Source organism: Falco naumanni, chromosome 2 (assembly GCF_017639655.2).
Source record: "Falco naumanni isolate bFalNau1 chromosome 2, bFalNau1.pat, whole genome shotgun sequence".
In the NCBI taxonomy this organism is placed as follows: Eukaryota; Metazoa; Chordata; class Aves; order Falconiformes; family Falconidae; genus Falco; species Falco naumanni.
Window position 1 is genome coordinate 90204198 of NC_054055.1, and position 24471 is coordinate 90228668.

The 24471-nt window shown below is 37.4% G+C and overlaps 1 protein-coding gene across 6 annotated transcripts in view; it reads left to right on the top strand.

Annotated features, from left to right (window-relative positions):
- The window catches only part of APOO (apolipoprotein O), a 32572-nt gene that overhangs the window by 2621 nt on the left and 5480 nt on the right, over window positions 1–24471 (top strand). For 2 of the 6 annotated variants that reach the window (XM_040582511.1, XM_040582509.1), the window contains 8 exons: window positions 677–750; window positions 1298–1369; window positions 1713–1823; window positions 4155–4274; window positions 6957–7011; window positions 8033–8128; window positions 11713–11804; window positions 17357–17464. In XM_040582511.1, the coding sequence (XP_040438445.1) occupies window positions 1355–1369; window positions 1713–1823; window positions 4155–4274; window positions 6957–7011; window positions 8033–8128; window positions 11713–11804; window positions 17357–17464 (597 nt within the window). In that variant the 5' untranslated portion in view covers window positions 677–750; window positions 1298–1354. The other 4 variants (XM_040582514.1, XM_040582515.1, XM_040582512.1 and 1 more) reach the window with 3 other exon arrangements.

Genomic DNA, 24471 nt, shown 5'->3' on the forward strand with positions numbered 1-24471 from the left:
ATTATTCATGTCTTTCCTTGGCTGTGAAGGAGTTGATCCAGTTATTGTGGTGTTTTATTATAGTGCTGTAATAACAAGTCTATAAATTCAAATAAGGAAAAACTTCTATTTTAAGCAAGTTTTTCCATACCCTTTGATTCATCAGAACCCTTATGTCCTTCTGAAAAGCAACCCTATGACCTAGTTCTTGTGTGCTGTTTCTCTACACGTAAATGAACATTTTCAGGAAGTTTGACAACTCTATAGTCTTAATGTTGAGTTTGAGGAGTCTCATGCTTACATGTAATAAATACTCCATCGGCAAAGCAGTGGGAGAAATTAAAGCTGCAAATGCTGATCTATATATGATAAGCATGTGGTTTGGATAAATTTAAAGTTATTCTCTGACAGTTCTGCAATGGACAGAAACAAAGTTTCAGAGTAACTGTCCCATGGCTAGGTCAGTTATTGTCATAACAGCATGAAGGATGTATTGGTTTGACCAAGCCTTCAGTTTCACGAGCAGCTAGGTCAATGTAATGTACCCTTACTGTTTCTGAAAAGGAAGAGGGCCTGCTGCCTTCTGCTTTTTCATCCCCTCTTCCCTGGCCACACAGTTCCTCTTGTGCTTCTCAGGCTGTTTCATGGATGGCTTCAACACACTAAGCCCGCACAAAGCTCTCCACTTCTTTTTCAGGATTAATCTTTTGCCAAATTGGCGAGGTGAATTGCCTCGTGGTGGAAGCGTCTGGCTGCCAAAGATAGGGCAAGGTGAGCAGCAGGACTTCTGGGAACCGATGCTGACAGCAGAGCCAGACCTCTCCAGTCTGGTGGCAGCAGGCTGTGAGACCCACTGGCGCTGTAACCTGACACAACAAAACACAGGCGGTTGTAACTGCACATGTTCATCGGAGCAGTAACATGAATGAGGCATTGAAAGGTTTCCCGTTTGAACTGCAGTTAATCTTGAGTTAAGCGTTGCTGTTGATGAGGATGTGCATTTGTTGGAAAATGCTTTCTGTGCATTCTTGATTCACTATACAGCAAAGATTTTTACCTTCTGTTTTTTTTAAGTCAAAGCAGTCTCTCCAGTTAAGGAACAGAATTCAGTGTAGGTCCTAAATATAGGAAGACTTATATCCACCTTACTCGTGGTGGTTGTGTTGTATGACTGGATTGAATCTGAAGTATTCAAAGCCAGTCAGGTATCTGTCATACACTGTAATTCATGTTTCTCACAGAAAACAGGAGACATTCCTAAAATTCTTAGAAAGCAATGATTGTGTTCTGATGCTCTCATTTTTTTCCCTAAATCTAGATGCAGATAATAAAATGCTGAACTTCTTGGTACTAACTGTGGAAAAATGGAGGTGTTATGAACATTCACAAGGTTGTTCAAAATATGAATATAATGTTAATTTTCATTAACTTTCTCAGTATAGATACTATGTTTCAAGTAAGAAAACATCTTTTTGTGAGATGCAAATATCTACTGTCTCCTTTAGCCTTAGGCTTTTCCAGATGCCATCTGAATAATTTAGGTGTTATCATTTGAGTGCCTGAGCATATGAGATTGTGTACCAGCAACTCCCCTTTCTCCTGACTTCTAAGCATTGTTGATATATCACTTGTTACCATATGGGGATATAAACATTGTCTGTATGGATGTGTTCAGATATGTTGCTGTTTTGTTTGAATTTAATGGTTTACATGTTTTCCTGTAATATTTCTAGGTAATTCGGCAGGGGGCCACCCCTGTTAGCCTGAGCTTGCTCTCTATCCAGGTTTATGCTTCCTCCTCAGAGAAGGAGACTTCCAAAAAGGAGTTGCTGAAAATTGAGGAGGTAGGTATGGTTATAGCCCTAGTGCTCTTCTATCTATGTGGAAATACCTACAGAATTCTGAAAGACACTGTATTTTGATGCATGAAAGCATTTAGGTACATCTCTTCACCTTTTGTATTCTTGCCTTTAAACTTGCTTCTCAGTTTGCAGTAATAGAGATGTCTATGGTTTTGCTTCTTTTACCTGAGGGTTGCATTTGATGCCCTCTGCTTCGTAACGTCAGGCTTGCTTGTGTGTATGATTTTTTTCCTGCATTACATCCTTCTGTTCTTCATTCAGAAATTACCTTTTCATGTTTGTAGATTTACTTGTGGTCATGTATCAAATGCACAGGCATATTTTATTTGTTTTTTATCCAGGTAACAGCGTGTATTTTTTAATTGCAAGTACTGTTGGCAAATTCTAACAATTTTATGTTCTCCAGTAAAACAGCAAATCAAAAGTTTTTATTTCTAAAAAAAATCTTTTTTTACAGGAAAAATTCTTGTCTGGCGGTGCTTTGAGTCAGATATAGTAGCCTACAGAATTCTATCAGTTTTCTGCACAGCATTCAGACCTAAGCAACAACAAATACAATAAGTAGTGATAATAAAAACCTGTTAGTTTATTTCTCTAAGATGTTACAAATATTTTGGTCATATCACAAGGGCTTCAAAACACCATGCCAAAGTGTAGACTCGCCATTGTTGTTGCATAGGCTTTTAACAGTCTTCAACAGGAAAAAAAAACAAAAAAAAATTGTAGTTCGTAACTAAAGACAGCTTTATATCCGTGAGAGTTTGTAGTTGTTTAAAAACTAAGTACTTCAACCTAAGCTAAGACGTTGTTACATGAGCAGTGAAAATAAATGAAACAATTTTGTGTATAGTTAAGTCTTTTGGATGTGTCTGCATGGGCAGCTAATTTGCATAATGAGAGGATCAATAGTTGAAGCAGCCTCCTGGCTTCACCCCAGTGAAGTAACCTTAGTTTGGGCCATCGCGTGCCCTACACCACCACTGGCATGAGTCAGTAATGAAGCAGCAGTTTCAGGTTACATATGTGCTGAATAATTGGCTTGCCCATCAGCTTCAGCAAAGCAGAATGTGCAGACCGTGGCGTTCTGGCTGCCTTTCTTACCATTCACAGAGTGTGTTAGTTTGGAACTGTACTCTGTTAGCTGTCTAGTTTCAGAAAATGTATGGGAATGACCTTGTGCCAGACTTGGCTGTTAGGCTAACAGGATCAAAGTTAAATGGATTGTGTCTGGGATTGCCAGAGATGACTGGATTTCCAAGGGAAATGAGACTTAAAATGCTTGTCTTTCAAAACATTATGGGAAGTACAGCTGCATGAGTTATCGAATTATTTGAAAAATTCTGTGTCATTATGTATTTTGTTATGGTTAGCAGCTTTTTTTATTAGCATATACAGTTGTTTTGCAACTTACCTTGAAAAGAAGGCTAGCTACACATTGATGCAATAATATGTGTAAACAGTTTATAATAGACTGCTAAATGTGGTATAAAATGTAAGCTCTTCATACTAAACATCAGTGTCATATATAAACTGCTAGGAATTTTATCAGGTTTTGTTTTGATCTAAGTTTTGCTGTTCATTTTCAACAGTATAGACTAGTCTTTTTTTTTTTTTTTTTTTTAAATTAGAATACAGTTTAAAGTATGTTTAGGTAATTCTAATAAATTGTGATGCTAAACCCTAAATATGGTGGTTTAGTATTTATTATGTGAAGGTGCCCATTGCATTTCGGGTGGATGTTACAGTTCCTCTTTGCTCAGCCCCATGGTGCGATTAATGCTGTCAGTTGCTGATGTGGTTAATGACTGCAACATTGGGATGTCATACCATTTTCCAGCTCAGTAACAAACAGACAAATTTATATTGGATGTTACCTTTTGTAGAAGCTACTTAGACTCTTTAATGACGGCTTGTGCAAATATAGAAAATGATCGATTGTGATTTCTAGTACATTTAGTATGTTAACTGGGAACTAGAAGTGCTGATTAAGACCAGAAACATTTTTCACAATTATGTTCTGTGTTCTTATTAAACTACTTTAATATTAATTTATAACCTGTGACTTGGATCATATAGCAGCTATGGATGAATTGCATAGCAATTAAAAGTCATCTTCGTCATAGCATATAATTAAACTTTGCTCACAGTGGTTGTCTCACAGCTGTACCTGAATTTTTCTTATGCATTGTTTATGTAGTAAGTACCATGTTAAGCTCCATGTTAGGTGTTCTCCGGTTAGCCTGTTTGTGCCCTGAAGACCTACTTACACAATTACACCTTTGTTTTTAACCTCTTGTTTGCTAATATTCACAGCTGTCACTCTACTCCTCTCCAGCTCGTGAGACTAAATATGTGGAGAATCCACAAACCCAATTGGAAGAGGGGGTTTCGCGTTTACGGCATGTTATGGAGCCATATACAGCCTGGTGTCAGGTATAATGGTTTTATATCACATCCAGTAGTAGTTCTCTGTGATAACAGTTGAGCTGGGATTTTTCTTTTTTTGAGACAGAATTAATAGATAGAAAGAAAGTAAAAGTTGGTAGCTCTACAGGCATTTTTCCAAAACACTGTGTTAGTTAAAATTTTCCATGGTTCAGGTTATAATATTTACCCCCTCCTCACACAAAACCAGTTGTTTCTTTCTAATAATTTGCTGAAATAAACCACTGCTTTTTCACATTTTCTATTCCTCCAAAATAATTAAAAGAAAATTTAAGTAAAGCTTAGAATTGTTACCTTTCAGCTTAAATTTTATTTCAGATATCTATGGATGTCTGGATTTGGTACTGTCCTGTGAGCGAGGAGTACAGGAGAGTGCTTAAATTTGCTTTCTCGATGCTGAAGGAGAAGGCCTTAAATTACCAAGCAGTGTGCTTTGGAGCAGCAATACCAAGTTGTCTTCACTGCAACTGTGACAAAACACAACTTTGCAGAAAATAAATCAGTATTTGTTGAACTGGGATGTTGAGGGAAGGAATACAGCTCTCTGGAAGACAGAAAATCCCAGGCCACTAGTAGTGGCAAGCCTAGCCCCCAGACCTTACCCCAAAACTTTCTTATATATTTTATTAGGTAATGTATTTATACTGAACATTTATTAAATATAAAAGTAGTTTCTGCAGCATAGAGAAAAACCAGGATTTTGTAATCGGGGTCTAAATTGTTGATATTAGATTGCAGAACTTTCTTGCTCTTTCCTGACCCAGCAAATGTTGAGGCTTACTTTTGAAGCAAGGGCATCCTTGTCATCTGGTTGCCTCTTGGCAACTTTAAGTGTTTCCCTACTTTGCACTCTGGCTATTGTGAATCCTGTTCTTAAGCTGCAAACTGGTTTTCCAGTTCTTCGTAAAAAGCCAAGCCATTCAGATGAGGGTGTCCTTTCTGCCTAGACGTTCTGTGTTGTGGTACTATCCTTTAACAGTACTGAAATGTTCTTTTCAGAAATATTTGGGGTTATTCAGTCTAGCGGTGTGTTTCTAAAGTGGCACCAGTAGGAGTACTGACTTTAGTTTTCAAGGAAAATGGGGATTTTCTGCAGTGTAGTTAAGAGTTCTGACCTCCTAAATGCATGAGTTCTGTTTGGTTGCCTGCGGTAACCATAACCGGGAATGAAATTTGAGAGAGGTTAGCTGCCCAGTTGGACTGAACGTAGGTAAGCCTTGAACAGTCCTTTGTCTCGCTAGCCTGTTGTATTCCTATTTGCTTTATTTTTTTGTCTGTGTGGCGATCATTTACATAAGATGTGCTCTTCTGCTCCCACACAACAAGCCATTTCCTGGCAGTGGTTTACTGACTCATTTTATGAAGTGGGCATGTAAACTTTATGGGTTTGGGGTCATCTTGCTTGCTTAACTGTAGTCAGAGATCATTTTGGTTTTGCCTCTCCCCCACCCCTTGCTGTGTTAAAGAAAATAATATTTTAGGTTTGTCTCAGTCATCTTTAAGATTAAAAACGTAACACAGGTTAATGAGAATAAAATTGGTTACGTCTGTATATACATTTAATTTTTTCAGAATTGCTTGTTTAACTGGAGTGGAAAGTCAGTTCAAAACACAGTGTAGAAATGAGCCAGTTGTGTGAGCTGTGACAGAAAATCAAACTTAGTCTCTGGGGGTTTTAGAGCATATTCTTTTTTCATTGGCTTGTAATAAGACAAACATCCCTTTAGAGTTAACGTTGTGTGTCACATGATGACACTTTTTTTCATGACAAGTTGTTTTGTTTTGTTTGCAAAGTCAGTCTTGCCAGTGAGGAAATGAAAGTTCTGAAGATATTACCCCCATGCCGTATCCTAAACAACTGCTTTCACTTCTGCACAGATAAAGCTCAAGTGGTATTGCGAGACTGTACTCAGCTTTGGGGATACTTGCTTATGAATTTGTTCTGATAGACAGTCTTACGCTGTCTCTCCAGAGGTTTAGTAGCATAACAACAGTTGGCAGTGTTGCTCTTACTGAGGATTTTTTCCCCCTACTTAGATAAAAGGCTATGTGAATTCTTTTACCTCCTGCATATTTTCAGTCTGGAAAAGAATCTACAAGTAGTTTGTGGGGTTGATGCAGTGCTCTTTGGCTTACTGTAGACATTATTGGGACATCTCATTTTCCAAGTAATTTCGGAAGTGCAGTTTTGTTAGCCTAAGTTAGTCTCTTGGAAAGTGAAGTTTATCAGCTTGCAGAATGAGTCGTGTACCCCTGTGAAGTGCTAGGGAGGAGTTTATTACGGTGGTGTGCTTCCTTTCTTTACATAAACTCAGGTATTTTTGTGATACCTACATTCACTGAGAAACCTGAGATTCAGCTACCTGATCAGGAGCTCAATGAAATATTGAAGTTGACTTCTGTGTTTTGAGGCATTGTTTTTCATCTGTGTCCAAAGACTACTTTGAGAAAAAGCTGTAAGTCATGCGAAACATAACATTGAGCAAGCATAGCCCTGTAAGTGAAGGATGGAAGTGGAAATAAAAAGTTATTTTAGTGATCCAACACTATTTTATTCCCCACGCGTGCCCCGACCCCCCCCCCGCCCCCAGTCAGGTCAGTTATGATCTGTAGTTAATATTTTACTTAGTTGGTGTCTATTTATTGCTGTTTTCTTCTTTTTTTTTTTAGGATCTTTATGCCAAAGCTATGCCCAAATTAGAAAAAGCTGTTGAGCATGGTAGAGGTAAATCAACTTAGTTTTCTTAACTAGCAATTTAAAATGTAGGACTGTACTTCTGTTAAAAGGGAATTCCATTAAGCATCAACATATATATAGTTTCCAATGCACTTAAGACTACTTTATTTTCACTGTATATCTGTTTACATTTCCTTTGTAAATCATTGACACTACATTTCTAAACAATTAAAATCTGAGGCCTGCATCTGTCTATCAGTGTCATTGAAAACAACAGTTATGCAGGAAAAAAAGCATCATAATTTATTCCCACCCAGCCCAGTAACTGAAAGTTCCTGCAGTGTTTCTTTGTAGTTGCAAGTGTTAGGTCTTTTGTTTGTAATATTAGCCTTTTCATTTTGGGTTACTTCCTTAGATTTCTTAAGAATTTTTAATTAGTCCAAAATAATTTGTATTTATTTTTGGTAATGGAAGCATCCTTTCTTTCTTGGGCTTATCAGGATTGAGCATGGATGTTATCTAGAGCTCATTTCAGATAACTGTGCCTCTTCTCCTTAAACTTAATAGTCTCAGTCTTTTGAACTCTTTTGTATGGAAGATTTTTCATAGTTTTACATCCTCCATCAGACACCCATCTTTGAGTGATTGTTGTTTATGCTATGTTGTTCCTTTGTTCTGTGATATTTTTTTCGTACAGTGTTTTACTGAAACTAATTCTTGTTAACATGTAAATGTAAGAATCCATTTTGCAAAGGTTTTTATCACTAATTTGAAAAAGATATAATAGAGATGCAAAAGAGCAAAACAAAACAGATGGCCCAGGAGCAAAGACAAAAGCTTCTATGAAAATTGGTAAATACAATACGATGTTCAGTTTCATTCATGTGTCACTAGAGAAGATCTCAAAGGCTTTGAATTTTATGCCAGCAAATCTAAAATGTGCATGATAGTTAAATGTGTTTTGATAACTCTTTATGTTTTGTAACAATTGCCAGCATGTATTGATGATTCCTTATCACAAAAACACTTTCACATTACATTAAGGCACTTTGTTCTGACTTCTTTTCAGAGGGCTGTGAATTTCTCCAAAACCCCCCTGCTGGATTTTATCCAAGGCTTGGTGTGATAGGTTTTGCTGGAATTGTCGGATTGTTTCTTGCTAGAGGTGAGCGGGAACCTTTTGAACTGCTTATGCTATGGTTTGGGATAAGTAATTTATTTGGGGCTTTTTGGATGCTACTTTTTAATTGTGAAGCATGAGATCTGACTTAATATACAAGCATATTTCTACAGTGTACCTCTAATGACAAAGAGACCTCATCTAAAAGGTGTGTAATAACCTTCAGTTACTGTTTATGAATACTGTATTTCTGACTGAAATCTAGTTCTAGCTTATTATAGCAAAAGGGTGGAAAGGATAGTTTTTTTAGCCTAAAAATCTTAATTACTTAAGTTCTTTATCGCATATGTCACTGTAGAAAACTACAGAGAAATAAATTATGGTAGAACACAGAGGTTCCTGAACTGTGGTACATGTACAACTAGTTTTCTATTCAAGTTCCTTCAAAGTATTGTATGTCCAGGCACAGAGCTGCTGCAGATGGTGATACTCAGCAAAAATACTTATGAGCTCTGGGTGTGCTTTACATACTTGCACGTTTTGCACTACAGAATTTCTTCAACTAGCATGATGAAATTGACTATCACTTTTAAGGCATTTATGCTTTCGTAGAAATGTTGCTTTTAAAAATGTTAATTGTTAAAAAGAATTTTGATTTTGTATTGAGATATTCTTAATACAGTGAAATGAAGTAACACAACAAGAAGACTGTAGGTAACAACTGTGAAGTTCTAGAGTTTAAATACTAGTGGGGCCTTGTTTTTGATAAAAATACACCTTTGTGGGGCCTGTATATGTTGAACAAACTGGAAGTGTTGTTTGGCTGCGTAGAAATGGAAAGCCCTTTGTGAATGTATGCACTTCTCAAAATGTTTTTCAGTAAGATGATGAAAGCAGTGCTACACCACTCCCACCACCACCCCCATTTTTTTTAATGAAAAGCAAGGTCTCCAACTTTACCCATTTGAAGTTCTTTCTCTTCAAATTCCTGCTTCTTCAGTTATGTGATCATGAATGAGATCAGCTTCCAGCCTTTACAACTGTAGCAAAATGGGTGGAGGTGGTGGAAATTGCAGTCTTGGGTCTGGATCTGAAAGATTAGAGGGTCCTAAGTTTAAAAAAAAAAAAAATACATCCTTCATAATACAAGTGTCTGATTTGTGACACTTTTAGGATGGGAGCCATAATTCTAAAACTTTTTGTCTCGTTACAGTTTACAATACTGACTTGTTTCTAGAAAGAATTCAAACTGTAGAAGGAAGTGCCCCTTAATTTTGATGCTACAGAAGGTTAGAACAAAATGTCTTTTTTTTTTTTTTTACTTTATTTTTTTATCCCTTCCTCCCTTGGTCTCACTGGAAGAATTGCCCTCTTGGAAGGTACAGATAACATCTTCCAGGTTGAACCATAACACTTGAAGATACAGCTGCCTATTAAGTAGGAAGTATGGTTTTCAGAGTTTAATCATGTGAATACTGTGCAGTCATCCAGCTTGGTTTAAAACGCTGTTGAAGATAATTGTTCTAATCTTGTGTTGTGGGTGGAGTGATGCACTTAATCACAAGTGTGAAGAAACAATGTATTTTTTTCATGTAAAACAGCAATTTAACAAAGTTTGATGTTAAACCACTGTCACATTTACTAAGATTTGATGGCAAGGTATACTTTATTATTTACTGCATAGAGGATAGGGTAAGGCAGACGTTTTGGGAGGACCCTCCCATTGAGTTCTGAGGTTCGGAGAGGACTCTTTTGCTTTCTAAACTCCAACTCAGTGGAGTCTAGGTGCAGCTGGATCCAATCCTACTCCTAGACTTGGTCAGCAGTTTGTCTAAAGAATTGTATGTGTGCAATCGAAGATACCTTGCTAAATGTTTTAAGCTTCGCTAAGGTTGTATCTCAGTATCAAGGAGTAAGGGATCTCTGTGGCAGGTGTAACCTTGAGGGCCATCTCTACTCAAAGGGACATCCTGTTGTGCAGCCTGCTGCCATCCAGGAGAGCACAAAGGGCTCTTGGGCTGCTCGCTGTTTATGGGGTGAGATGATTGACTCAGTCATATTTGCGTACCAGCTGCAGAAGTTAGTTTCTTCCACGTTTGCCTTGAGTCGGACATTGACCAGCACTGTGGTTAGGTGGGCGCATTGCTCAAATCAACCCTGGGCTGTGGTGGTGTTTTCCGTCCCCCCTGAATCCACTGTGAGCCAGAGGCAACCATCGTGACCAGACACATCCTTGATGACTGCTGCTTGATAACTGAGCAGGGTTATGGGAAACGAAGGTCAGGCTGGGGGCAGGGGGAGAACACCATCACGCTTTTGAGTAGTTCTGTAATGGATTTGGGAGTATTCCTGACCTTCCCTCTAATGGGTATCTCCAGCAGGTAGCAGCCTGCTGTAAGGCATTAAGAATAAAGTAATAGTTTAAGATACTAAAGTGATACAGTAGGCACACTGATAGTCGATCACTAAAGGAGACTTCCTTATTCCCAGAAATTATAACAGAACTGTGTTGGTTTTTTTTCTGATTGTAAAGATGCAATCAAGCTTGCCTTTTTTGTGCTTTCTTATAGCTAATTGATACCAAGTTCCCTCTTCACAAGACTAGCAGCATCACTTTATGAATGTATCTGCTTACTGCTAAGTTTCTTATCTCATCATGAGCATATGTACGTTGAAGAGGAAATGCATGTTAGAAGTGTTTAGTGTTTCAAAATTGATTATTCCTTTATTAGAAGAACGTGTGGCTTTGCATATAGAGCAGGTTGCTCTCTGAGGAACAGAACTCCTGCATCCTGACTCCTGTATGTCTGTTCAAAGACCTTTTCTTCTCCTGTTCTGTTTGCTTTTCTCCTTTACCTGCTCCCTTCTATGTTCCTTTCTGATTGCATAAATTGCAGCATGCCCTGTAACTGATTCAGTAACCCATATTGTCACTGGTTGGCCAGGATACACAACCTGTGGCCAGCTGTGGTGAGAGGTTGACCTTTTCAGGCAGTTAAATTTAGACTTGTATAATTGAATAGAATTCAAATTTATTAAAAAGTTCAAAATTTAGTTGTGGACTGAGCAATGGGCATAACGCATGATTGTATGTACTTCAAAAGTACTGTCAAATGCTTTGCCAATAGAAAAACTATTCATAAGAGCAGTTGTGGAATAGCCCATATTTGTGAGGCAAGGTAACTTCCAAAGTTTGTATTGGAACAACTCTTGTTCTGCTTGATGTATCAAAAGAATGCTATCCTAACATTTCTTTGCTCGAGTTTTTCCTTTTAGTTTAGAAAAGAGGATCGGTTGGTATAATTCTCTTAAATGTCTCTTAACTGTGGCTTCTAGTTCATTATTCAGTACTGAATTAAATTGTGTATTACTACAGTAAATATAGCTGTAAGTTATTTTTCATCGTGGAAATATGTTAATAAAAATACTCTCTTAAAAAGGTTAAAAGAATAATTACGGATCAGAGTAATCATGTTTCTTAAGAAATCAGTAGGACTGAACAGAAAACATGCTAAACTATTTAATAAAATTGTTTTGGTTATAAATAAAAGGTTAGGGCCATTCAACTGTCTTGCTTAGCATATACGCTAACCATGTTGTGGGTTTTTTGTGTTTTTGTTATGAAACAGGCTCAAAAATAAAGAAGTTAGTGTATCCTGCAGGTCTCATGGGTATTGGTACCTCCCTGTATTACCCTCAGCAAGCGGTTGCTATTGCGAAGGTCAGTGATGATACCTTTCTTTAGAGAAGTGTCTTTTACTTTGATTGTTGCCTCCTACCTTCAAATTAACTGATAATCCATTTTTAAAAGCCCTGTCAGTGTGCTTGGCGCTTAACAAATTGGTAGTTGTTGTGTCAAAGAACACAAAGTCCAGGCTGAAAGATGGTCACACATTCTGTTTCTTTTTGTGACTTTTTTTTTTTCTAACATTGGCAGTAGTGTGTGTAGTTTGAGGAACATAATTATTTTTCTGAATCTCTAACCTCAAGTAATTATAAATTAATGTAAATATGCTTAGTATGTACAGTTTGTGTGTTTACTTGCAGTACTGAGGAAGCCTGAAATACCTTGAGAGCAAATGAAAACAGGATTTGGAAGGAAGGAAGGAGGGGGGAGGGGACGGGGAAGATTCTATAGAGAAATCATGAGAATGACATTTTGAGAAACATTGCTACTGATGTTTTCTGCTTTTTGTTGGATAGAGTTTTAAGAAAGATAGCATGCATATTCTGGAATGGTGTGAGAATTCTGCTGATTAGATGCCTTTCCTATTCATCCATTGGTTGTTTCAGGCACGTAAGAAACAATGTTAACTTACACTTGCTTAAGGGCTTTCCTGTGGAGGGGAAAAAAAAAAAAAAAGAACCAGGCAGGAGGAAAGAAGATATCAGACAGTTGCTTACTGCCCCTGCTGATCTCAGTTCATATGCCTTGCTGTCTACACTTAATTGTACTGACAGATTCCTCAGTTCTCCACCACATTCTTTTTCAGATCCAGCCTTTAACCACTCAGAGTGCACATATTTTAGTGTATCAGAAATTCTTTATATTTCAGGCTTTGGTAAATTATTCAGTTATCAGTGATTTGTGAATAACACAGATGTCAGGATGAAAATATGATATTCAAGAACATATGATGTTCTTTGAAAACTGAAAGGTCATTGACTTAGAGTAAAAAATGCTGGGTTTGAACTCTGCCAGCATGGTCATACCCTGATGTTTAATGGAATCTTTTTAGTGCTTCTGGGATTCAGATGCTCTGAACACAGATATTACTGTGGACTTATTCTCAGGGAGTGAAAATTATGCAAGTGGCAGGAAAAAAAATAATCAAAATATAAGAAGTTTAGACATTCCTGTTGGAAACTCTGTATTCAAATTCTAGTTGCCTTCTGAACAGTGAAGTGGGAAGTGATTGAACGGTGTTCAAACTGATGTTATTGTTTTTAAAGAAGCTCAGTTCAGTCTTAACTGTGGATTTGTTACTAACAGCTTCACAATACTGTGTTTGTTTTAGGGAAACTTTGAAGTGCATGATTGCCCTTTGATTAATTCACAGTTCTTAGTTTGACTGTAATGAAAAATCTGATATGAGACCATGAGCCTGAAACTTGATTGGAATAGCTTTAGCTTTGTTGACTTGGTCAGGACACTAGACATAAGAGTTTGGAAACTTCTGTGAAGAGGGTGATATCCTAGATACTGTTTTGGTTCCTCTAATCTCTTGCACTTTTTTTTTAACCAAAGTTTGAAGCAGATATTAATATCCATAATTTTTATGCTTTAATCTGAAATTGGAAGCACTTTCCTCTCTAGTAATTACTTTGAAATGTTTCATAAGCTTGTAAAAAACCCACCAAAGTTCTGTAAGCATAGAAAGGGATGCTTGCACTACAAGGCTTACTTGCCAAGTTAATAGAACAGTATATGAAATATTCTGCAACATAAATTTTAGAATTTATTCTTTATGTTCTTCTTATTTTTCTTCCACATTTGAGTACTGCATCACAGCTTTTTTTATTTACAGTGGTATAGTTCCCTTTGTTTGGTAAACTTTCAGTTTTGACTGTACTTTAAAAGACTAAAAAAAAGTTTTGGGTGGGTTTTGTCTATGTCCTCCACCCTTCCCACCTTTATATTAAAGACTTTCCATTGGAGAGTTGGAAATAAACAGAGCAAAATGTGTTTGCAGTTGAGGTGCAACACTTGATGCATCTATCTGGAAGAAAAAAAAATTCTTAAAATGTGAGTTGCAAAGTGAAGTTATAGCAACAGTTCATAATTGGTAATATGTAGTTTTCAGACACTGTTCATCTAACTGGAGATAGAAACAATGCACAAACTACTTTTTTCTTTTTTTCCTGCTTTAGTAATCGTTCTAACAAATGACAAATTTGTAAAGGATTTATTTCCTTTGCTAGTATTACTTTCATTTGTATCACTCTGAACAAATGGTCAGACTGTATGTGTGGTAAGGGAACTGAATTTAATACTAAACTTTATTTTGGTCTGGTGTAACTTTAGTGTTTTGGAATGCTACTACTTTCTAGCTAATCATAACACACTCAAAATGTTTTGTGTTTATTGTGGTTTATCTTCTATCTGGAATAAACTTTCCCTTATGAAGTTACCTAAATTACTCTCCTTATCATTAGAATTAATTTTTGTTCCTTGTTATTAGAACATCTCAAATTTTCTAAAGTACTGTGTGTTATGCTCACCTACTTGAAAGGAAGAACAGCTTCCCAATACCTACGTTTATTTCTTTATCAACTAACTAAATTATTTCTGTGTCTTGAACCTATACCTTGTCACTTGCCCGGTTTAGTCTGTAAGGCATAAACAGTTGTACTGACATAACTGAGAGCATGACGTGATTACAGAACTGTGGGTTGAAAAGGAGGAGTTGGGGTCACTTGGTCCACATTTACAGCAGAATGAAATGCTTGTGAAATTGCACTACGACTACTTGGTTAACAATGTAAATGTAGAAAAGCTGGAAGATTCTCAGTTTAGTTTCTCAGCCTGCAATATAGGTAAAGAATTGCTAGCCATAATTCTGCTCGATAACCTTGACATAAAACATACGTTATAGTCAATGTTACATGCTTATGGTCCTGTGTGGAATTACAATGTGGGAGTTCGTTTACATGCAAATTAGGCTTTAGAGACTGCTGATGCTAGCCCAGTAGTGCCTAGTAGGGGTGTTTGTGGCCCAAGGTCAGTTTCTAACTATTTCAGAGTCCCAGTTGAGAACCACTCAGTCTAACTTTTGAACTTGTTTGTTCAAATTCTAGCATACAAACTTACTTAATGTTGCATTGAACAGAGATGGTATTTTAGCATGTTGTAATTTAACACAAACGAGATGGAAATTGTTGTCTTCCAGAAGTTAAGAATTCCAGATGACTGCATGGAAAAAACTTATCCCTCTTTGAAAGGAACTCTTTGTATGAATGTTTGAATGAATGCTTTGAAGGGTTGAATGGCTTGTATTATTATTGTTCCTTTTACTGTTCCTGGTTTGAACTGCCACTCCCAAAAATTGTGGTGGCAACTGCAGCACCCACCTGCTTCCTCTTCAACTGCTTCATGAGAGAGTGGTGTGGAAGAAGACCCTAACAAATGACTCTAGTGTTGCATTCGTAAGAGGACATGCATTGGGTGCTTCTAAAAATTTCTTGACTGTGTTCCTCTTGACCCTGTAACATACAGCTTACAGTCTGTCTAGAACTGTATTTTTCAGCTCATGCAAACTGTGAACGTGTGCGCGGGTCCCAGCTCTTAGGAGGAGTGTACACTGTTGAAACATTGGTTGACTGTGGCAGACTAAACTATCTGGGTTGCTGTACCTTGTGATGTAGCCACTTTACTCCAGCAATGTGAATGACCAGTGTCTCAGCACAGTTTGTAATTCACTTGATTGTATGACTCCTATAAGAATACTTTTTAAAGTTTGTAATGTTAGCTATGTAGTGGTTTAATCTATTTTAACGGAGTATTTTTAAGAAGGAACAAGAAATAACTTATGGATAGCTGTAGTTCTTTCTGATTTTATGCTGATGGCTGTGTCCTCTGTAACATTGCAGACAAACCTCTCTGTTTGTTTGTTTATAGTTGTTATTTTTCAGTCCTTATAAGTTTGTACTGCATGCGCAACTGATCTCACTATCCTTCCAGGTGAGCCATAGGCTCCTCTGCCTTTCAGAACTATTTTGTTGAGGCACATGAGAATGAGCACTCCTGATACTGAAAAAGAAGATAACTGTTTATAGCTGTAATGTTTGAATTGAGGGATTTTTGAGATTTAACACATTCATCCCTGGAGCAGTTGATGTACTTTTTTCTGATGACCTTTATCACCCTCAAATACAGAGAAAACTCAGTGCATCATACAGACTTGTTTAAAACCACAGTATAACTGTAATTGTCAAATGTGGTGACAAATATGCTAGTTCTTTGTATTTAAAACAGGCATAGTTTGGATTTATTTGTGACTCAGAAATGTAGTTGCTGTTTTGGGTTTGTTTTCTCTTAATTCTTATGATTTAATAGCACCTTCTGTAAGGTTGTAATGTGATCTCTGGCCAGAAGCACATTTCTTACCGTTGTGGTATGTTAACTGGTGTGCTCAATGTTGTTCAGACAAACTGAAGGAAGTGGTTCTTCATACCTCGCGTGCCCAGCAGTAGAACTTTTTGGCACAGGGTGTTGTGAATGTTAGAAATTTGCAAGGGGTTCAAGGGAAAGTGCAACAAGTTCATAGAAGGGAAATTCCTTCGACGTTATACACATAGAAATCAATTCTGGCTCAGGAAATCTCTGAGCAGTGATTTGTTGGAGGCTGGAAGAAACTTGTGAGAGAACTGTTTCGCAAATGTCTTTTATGCTTGCACTGTTCTCATGGCTTTGATTTTGCAGCTTTGCCTGCTGTGGGAAACGGGTAATACCTTTTTATTTCTTGATGTCATAAGTTTAATAGGTGCCTAGTTGGGCAAATTGTCCGGTTTTGCTGTTCTTCATTTGTAAGAAAACTAATAGTGATATGAAAGTGAGTACTGCCCTGAGCCTAGAGCTGTAAAAGCCTAACCCTTGAGATTTAAAGGATGCTATGAATATTACAGTTCCATATTATCCAACAGGAGATACTCTTTTGTTAGGTTTAGGGGTTTTATCTGTTGGTGTGATATAGCAAACACTGTCTTTACTACCTGTCTTCTGTTTTGAGAATTGACGACTCTTTTCATTACAATCATCTATCAGCAAATTGGGGCTTTCTTCTAAATATCAAATAAAAAGAAACAAAGGGGTGCTCTTACCGTTCTGTCAAAACAGTGAAAATGTAAAATTGTGAAATAGTAACAAAGCAGGGCTTGCTTGTGGGGTTTTGGTTGAGGGTTTTTTTGGTCTTTAAATGAGTATGGTCAAATTAAGAAATAATTTTCATACGGAAATCTGTTGAATGTTGAATACTAAGCAAACCAGAATTGTTTCCATGCTTCATCACTCCACCTCTTTTTATACAGTTGTATCTTCAGGTAGTCTTGAAACAGTTTTTAAGCAAGTCAACTTTTCTTATTCCTCGTGTGTCTTCCTGCCTCCCTGCCCGCCCCCCCCACACCCCCCCCCGGTGTTTATTAATGCTGTACACCTTGAGCCTGAACAGAAAGATGTTAAGAATCTTGTGTTTTGAGACTACTTCCACTTAAACAAGAAGCAAAATAGTATTTCCCAGGTGAAATTAATGCTTTCTAATATCTTTTGTTTCAAAGGTTGCTGGTACACAGCTATATGACTGGAGTCTTCAGGGATACATTGCTGTAGAATCTCTCTGGAAAGATAATCCTAAGAAGAAGAAATCTGGGGAAAAAAGTGGTAAGGTAAGAAGTCTGAGGAACTTCTGATTTCTGAATTTACCACTGTTTTTCAGACAAAGACTATACAAACAGTGGTGGGTTTTACTCCACTCTGACTCAGCTTTTATTTCTGAAGACAAAGATTTCTTTCCATCTTTCTAAGCTCTGGAAAAATATTAAGCTTGTTTCAAGTTATACTTTCAGAAATGATGTTTGGAAGTAATCATCAGTGTGATTTACTAACTTTATGAATATAAATCAATATATATATATATAAATACAACTTTAATAGGGAAGTTGGGAGTATTGTGATTGGAATGCTAGGGACCAAGGCTCTTACAGTCTTAAGTAAAGAAGAAACAACCCTTTTTTTAAAAGTAATTTAATTTGACAAGCTCCATCTTAAAAATCTGAAATAATTTTTTATTACATATTTCCTCTCCAAAAGCAAAAAAATAGAACTGTTTCCAATTTGTTCCCATTGTGTTTTTTTTCCTTTGAATGTTCATGTGAACACTTGCTGTAACATGATGATGTCATTGTGTGCTGCTCTATTAAATGTTACTATCTAGTCATATTTAGGGATATGCAGTTCTTAAGGATTTAGTCATAGATAACTGGCTGTGTGGTTTAATACTTACAGCCCTATTTTAGGAAACTTTAGTTTAATCAGTTCTAATCCAAAAGACTGACAATACAAATTGAGTTTCTTTTGAATCCGCCTTGAACTGGGCATCCTGGTGAGGTACCAAGCGTAGTCATTGCTGAAAGTTTCTGCTTTCTAGATTTCCAATTGTTGAACACTTTATGAGGGGTTAGACTAACATTCATATATGTAATTTCCCCCCCCTTTGTTTTTTTTTAGTTAGAATAATGTTCATCTTTATTTTCTGCAAGTCACTTTTTTTTTTTAGTCTGGCATTACTGTTGTGTGTTACATGAAGCAGACGCATCTGATGACAGAGCAAGTGCTAACATATGGCTTTGTTTTCCAGAGTTTGGCAAGCACTGAGGTTTCTTTTAAAATAGCATTTTTGAATTAACATTGCTAAACAAAACTAAGTGGACACCTGCATGCTTAGTCAGCTTTAGAATGGAGCAGCTTTCCTTATTTTCCCCTACAGAGCAAATATTCATAAATACCACTCCCCCCAAATCAGAAATGATTGTATTTTGCTGCTTCAGATGCATTTTGCATTCTACAAAATGCTACCAAGTTTCAAAATAAGTGTAGTGTGATTGATTAATGATATTAGTTGAAGATTAGCACCAACTTGTGAAGAAATGGGAACTTGTTATGATGAGTCATTATGTTATGTAATGTCCTGATCATAATTTACAACCTGCCTAAACCTTCTGGACTTAAATGTCTTAATGATGTTTTTGGGTTTTATCTACTAGATATTTCTGTTACCACACAGGAGGAAGCTGTCTCTGTAGTTGTTCCTCTCCGAGACAGATAGGCAACTGACTTCTAGGAAATATATGTAGATGGCTCAATGCAGCAGAGCATAAGAGTCTGGAGAACGGTGCAAGTTGATTAAATGTGTGCCAGGGAGAGCCTGAAAGGTTTTTAGGGAATTTTTTTGACTGCTACTTAAAGAAATAAAAGTTAAGGTGTGTAACATAAAGCTGCTGTGGTTTTAAAGATGGCGAGTTTAGAAGTAAATTTAATTCCTGATTTCTAAGCAATATCCTTGTTTTATTGATACAAACTGCTGCCCTAGCTGCAGCCTGCTCCCTGTCTCTTTACTTGTTTAATGTAGCCTGGCAAAACTAACAGGTAATTTGAAAACAACTTTGAACCAGCAGAAAGTCTTAGTCTTTTGCTGTGGACCTCCTGATTGAGCCATAGTTGTCAACCGGTAGTAGTTCATAGTACGTTGACAATGATGTGTAGCTTCTGGGTGGTTGTAAACCTGAAGTCCTATCTGACCAGAACATGGTATTTTCAACCCAGAGAGCTAAGATGTAAGAGGGACAGCCACTGAGAGGGATATGTTCTCCAAAATGGGCAATTGCACTTTTATAGATTGAAGGTCTGGGGTCGAGTTCTCTGGGTAGGTCTAGGTGTGGGACTAGTTCCGAACAGTCTGGTTTGGAGAAATGCTCATGTGTCCTGTCAGTTGCTGAGTCTATGAGAATGCAGACTTTCAGTGGATTCTCCTCCTGTATTGGCCCTAGGTGCCTCCAGTAAATGCATTTGTATAGCTCTTTGAATAAACAAAGGTTAGTTAATTATACTGTACCTTTCCTAAAACCTAGGCTGTCGAAAAGTATCTCAAAAAAGTAGGCAACACTGTTTCAGAAAGACAAACTGACAGTATCAGTAAAAATTAGCTGAGCTTTTTATTTTATTGTGTCACAGGCTTTCAAAAGGAAACATTTGGTTGTTATTGGAAGGCAAAAACTTCTGAAGCTTTCATCTTATTATAAGGCTTATTCAAGCACTTGCTACCTCAGCAGAAAAACAAACGACATGGTAAAATTGCAGAGGCCACTAAGTAAACACACTTCTTTCTCTTCCTCCTTGCAGAATCTTTAAATCACACCCCTTGGTTGCCAAAATACGTTAATTGCACAAAGGAGTGAATTGTCACTGAATGGTTTCCTCCTGAAATTCATCTTATTGTTCAGATATTGCTAGTGCAAACTGTTGCTACTTAACTTGGTGGATTAGGCAAGACCCAAAAATCCTGTGACTCAAATGAAGAACCACTACGCACTTTATGGAATTGCCTGCATTTCAGATGTGCAGTGATCTGTTACCACTGGAGCATACAGCCTCATTTATTCTCTGAAGTTGTTAAAGAGACGGTATTGTCTCCGTAGTGTTTAGAGAAGGTGAACAGCAGTTGTAAAAAATCACATGCTTTTGAATTCACTAGAAGCGGACTGTAAAGTATTTCTAATGGAAGAAGTCTGCTCTGAAACTTCGTTTTGCCTGCATTGGTGAAGCAGTATAAAATACATAGTTGAGACTTTTGTGTGTGTGTGTGTTAGTTTTTTAGTAGTTTTTAAATTGTCTTGTGGGTTTTGTTTTTAAAAAAGTCTTGTGATACTTTATCAGGATGTGGTCAGTCACAGTTAATAATGAAAACTTCTACCTTTTTTTTTATGCATACAAGCACTGGTATGAGAAGTGAGAGGTGAAATCTAACCCAGAAAAACTTTTTTAGTCTCTCTAATGCTGTATGGTTATACTAATGCAAAAAAATACTTTTTATTCATGCAGATGATACTGATTTGGTGGATTCAATCAACTTTTCCAGCAAAAGAATTCCTGTTTAAGTTGTATTTTTATTGGAGCTTTTACTGATACAGAAGTGTTATGGAAGAAAATAAATACTTCTAACTATGATGTACTAAAATTGGCAAAGCATTCTAGGATACGTTCTGGGGCGTCTGTCTTAATTTGACAGCCCTGTGAAAGAATTGGGTTAGTTTTGTATATTTATTTATTATTGTCATACTAGGCAGCTAGATTCCTTAACTAGTGAAGGCAAATATAAATATTATTCTTGAGTTGTTACAGCAGATGTAACCCATTTTGTGAAACCGTGCCAGAGCAAAAGATGTTTTTTGTTTTTGTGACATTCACTGTAGCATTTTCGTGTTGCTACACAAAAGATTCTTGCAAATAGTCAAGCAATATATGGGTGGCTCTTCTTGGCTTGTGTTAATGTGTTACATTGCTCATAATCTGATAGTCATAGGTACCACAGCTGTGCATAGCTTCATGTTTTTGCAGCAGTATGTCATTAAAATAGATGTGGTATGTTAATTTTCTGAAGGTTTTATGAAACAAAAACCTGCGCCAAATTGAGGTCATAGCAGCTGAAGTCTAAGTTATGCCAAGAAGGATGAATTCCAGGACCTTCTGCTGCTACATTTTAAAACACTGTGGCTGGAAACCCCTCCATACAGCAAGTCAGCCCAATAAGGTTTTGAACACACTGTTCACAGTATAGCATTCTGGTATCCTGAAACTGGCTTGCTGAAGGAGCCAGTTCTGCAGGATGTCAGGATGAACAGCCTCTACTAAAACTACACCAAGTACTGTAAGTAAAAATCAGTGTTCACATTTTTGATTCCCAGAAGGATGAATCCTTGTCCTAATACGGAACAGCAGGAGTAGTTATTCAGCTTCTGTATACTTTACCTTGATATAAAGTGGACAGCTTCTCTACTTCTTCCCCCAGGTAGCGATGGTAGAAGAAATGCAACCATCTGATTGGGAGGCCAGGTATATTTTAAGGGGTTTATCTTCTGAAAATCTCCTGCTTACTTGAGTGATCTTTACTCATAGGAAGTAATTCCACAAAAATCAGTGGAATTAGTATTAGCACTTATCAGGTTGTAAATCTTCAGAGGAAATGATAGTGACATGGAAGGTGTCCCTCAAACCTTGTTTATTTTAGAGTTAGTGTGCAAAATGTATGGAGAATCATACCAACTTATGCCTTTATGCAGTTTTTTAGAATTATGTGTTTGAAACCCTTTTATGTAGCCCTAAGTGGCATCAAACTTTTATTATTGGGGTTTTGCAATTATGAAGGCTAATACGCTGCATTGCCTTCAGCTAGTCTTTGTGACTGGCTCCCTACCCACCCTGGTGTCTTAACTGGTCCCTCTGCTCTGCCCAGTAATATCATAGTTCATGCAAGATCATTTGTTTTCTTCTTTGTGCCTGTGAAAGTGTTGAACTGAACTGTTAAGCCAGTGAATTGCAGCTTCTGGGGTTTTTTGTTTTGTTTTGTTTTTTACCACAGCAATCTCTGTTTAATACTGGCTGAGTTTATCAGCTTTAATACCTGTCCTTAGATCAGAGGGATGGACGAACCATAGCAGCTTAGGGATTTTGTGCAACAGCATAAACTTAAGGACTGTGGCTTTCTATGCAAAGGATTATAACTTATTTACAGAAAACTGCTTAAAGATCAGTATTTCAAAGCCACAGTTCAAAACATACCACCTGTAAGTTTCTAACCATCAGGTCCTGTTTGTCAGTCAGCTCGTTTCATGTTTATGAAATGTAGCCTTTCTGCCCTTCCTCTTCTGTTGCTGGTTTCGATACTTCCGTAATTTTTACTGTTATATTGTTCTGCAGGGTTGTTATCTCTTTTACTATAATGACTTTGTCTTCTGAGTGACAGGGGTGTGTGTTGAGGCACCAAATCACTTAAACCCAGGTTTTGTTCCAGCCGGTGAGCTAATATGTATTGAAACACATAGACAAACAAATTCAGTTAGTTCTCACTTCGCCTTGTCTTTATACCACTCAAAAGACCTCTGCTGTATTTTCAGCTATTCTGGGTTCTGTCTTTTCCCCTGACACTGAATTGTGCAGCCTTTGTTTTTACGTAAGTGGCCAAAATGTGAAAAACCGGAACAGCGTTAGGGCTCTAAAAACACCCTCCTTTTCACGTCTTGTTCCTTTATTCACGTGTGTGTTCCTTCCCACTTTGGTCCAACCAGTACTAAGATCTTGCAGAAAATTGATTATTTTTTCCCCTTCTTCCTGTCTGTCACTTAATTGTTTAAACAGCTTCAGAGATGGAAAAAAAACTCTTGCAGCTTATTGTTTGGTTTTCATTATTACAAGTGCTAGCTGGTGACAAGTACTTCCAAGTGCAAAGACTGCTCAGCTTTGGGTGGTGGTTTCCTGTGCTTGCTCAGAACAAGCATCAGGGAAATCATGGAGATCAACTTTCCTCACCTTAAAGCTCTGGTGGATGTTGTGGTGTCAGTGTGTTGACTGGGGAGCTTTACCATCAGCATCATAAGTTATGCCCGTAGCAAACCTTAACTGTGTTGTAAGAGGAGAGTTTTCAAGTCACTTGCGTTTTACAGGGTGCTCACAATAAGCAGCTGAGTGAGCTTCTTTCCACAGCAAATGCTTTATAAGACTTATCTTTGGTAGCTTCTGAACAGACAAGCAGATCATCTGAACTAAAAGATAAATATCTACTGACAGAAGATAGCGTTCCCTGTCTTATGCTCTCCTTTTATCGTTTGGTAGTAAGAACAATAACAGAGCAAAGCCTGGAAAAATGATTACTACTTTTGGATTGGATCCTTAGTATGGGCAGTGGTGAGTTTAGATGTGTTAGAGGTGGGAAAGAAAGAACCTACTCCGCCTGCAAACAGTTGGGCTTTTTAAGGGTAACTTTGAAGCACGTTTTCAAATGTTACTCTTACTTTTGAGAGTTAAGGTCAAGCTCAACTAAAAGTGAGAGTAAGTTATTGGTTGACTGGGGAAGGGTGAATAAGGTAACCCAGTGATGTTCTTTTTATTCTTAATACACTGCAAACAAGAGAGGACAGGATAAAAGGTAGATTATAAATCTGTGAGCCCAGATAGGCCTTTTTTCTTTTGCAGCTGTTGTTTTTCTGATGCTCAGGCTCCAACTTTCAAGTGTTCTTCATAAGCATAAGAGATGTATACCTACCTTTGGAGTTAAAATTTCCATGGTTAGGTGCCAGTGTAAAAGGGCCTGGCCATCTGCAAGAGTTTTTCAGAGGTAGCAACAGAAGCTAGCATCTGGTTAGGCTGTAATGTGAGAAAAAAGCCACCACATATTTGGGGTGTTTTGGCATTAGGCTAGGTTGTTTTGGGGCACTTTTCTCTGTATGGAAGGAAAATTTTCAGATATATCATTGTGGATTTTTAAGTTTGTTGTTTAAAGTTTAGGTCTCGATGTATCCCTGTTAGATACTGTGAGCTAAATCAGGGTGGTTTTAAATCACGTACTGAAACCTTACAAAAAGCATTGTCTCCTTAGTTCCAATAGGATTTTCAATGTCAAATAATGATGATTTTTTTTTATCCCATGGAATCCCAGTGTATTTGAACAGTTTGCTAATGAACATGTTAGAGTTTTTTATTTTTTTTATCAGTGACCTTTTGGTTGAAACTGTCAGAAGACTAAGAATGCAAAGTATTTCCCCTTCTGCTGTAGGATAGAGCTCTGATACATGAACTCCTCTGGCCACGCAGATATATTATGGAGTGGTTGTGCTGAGCCAGA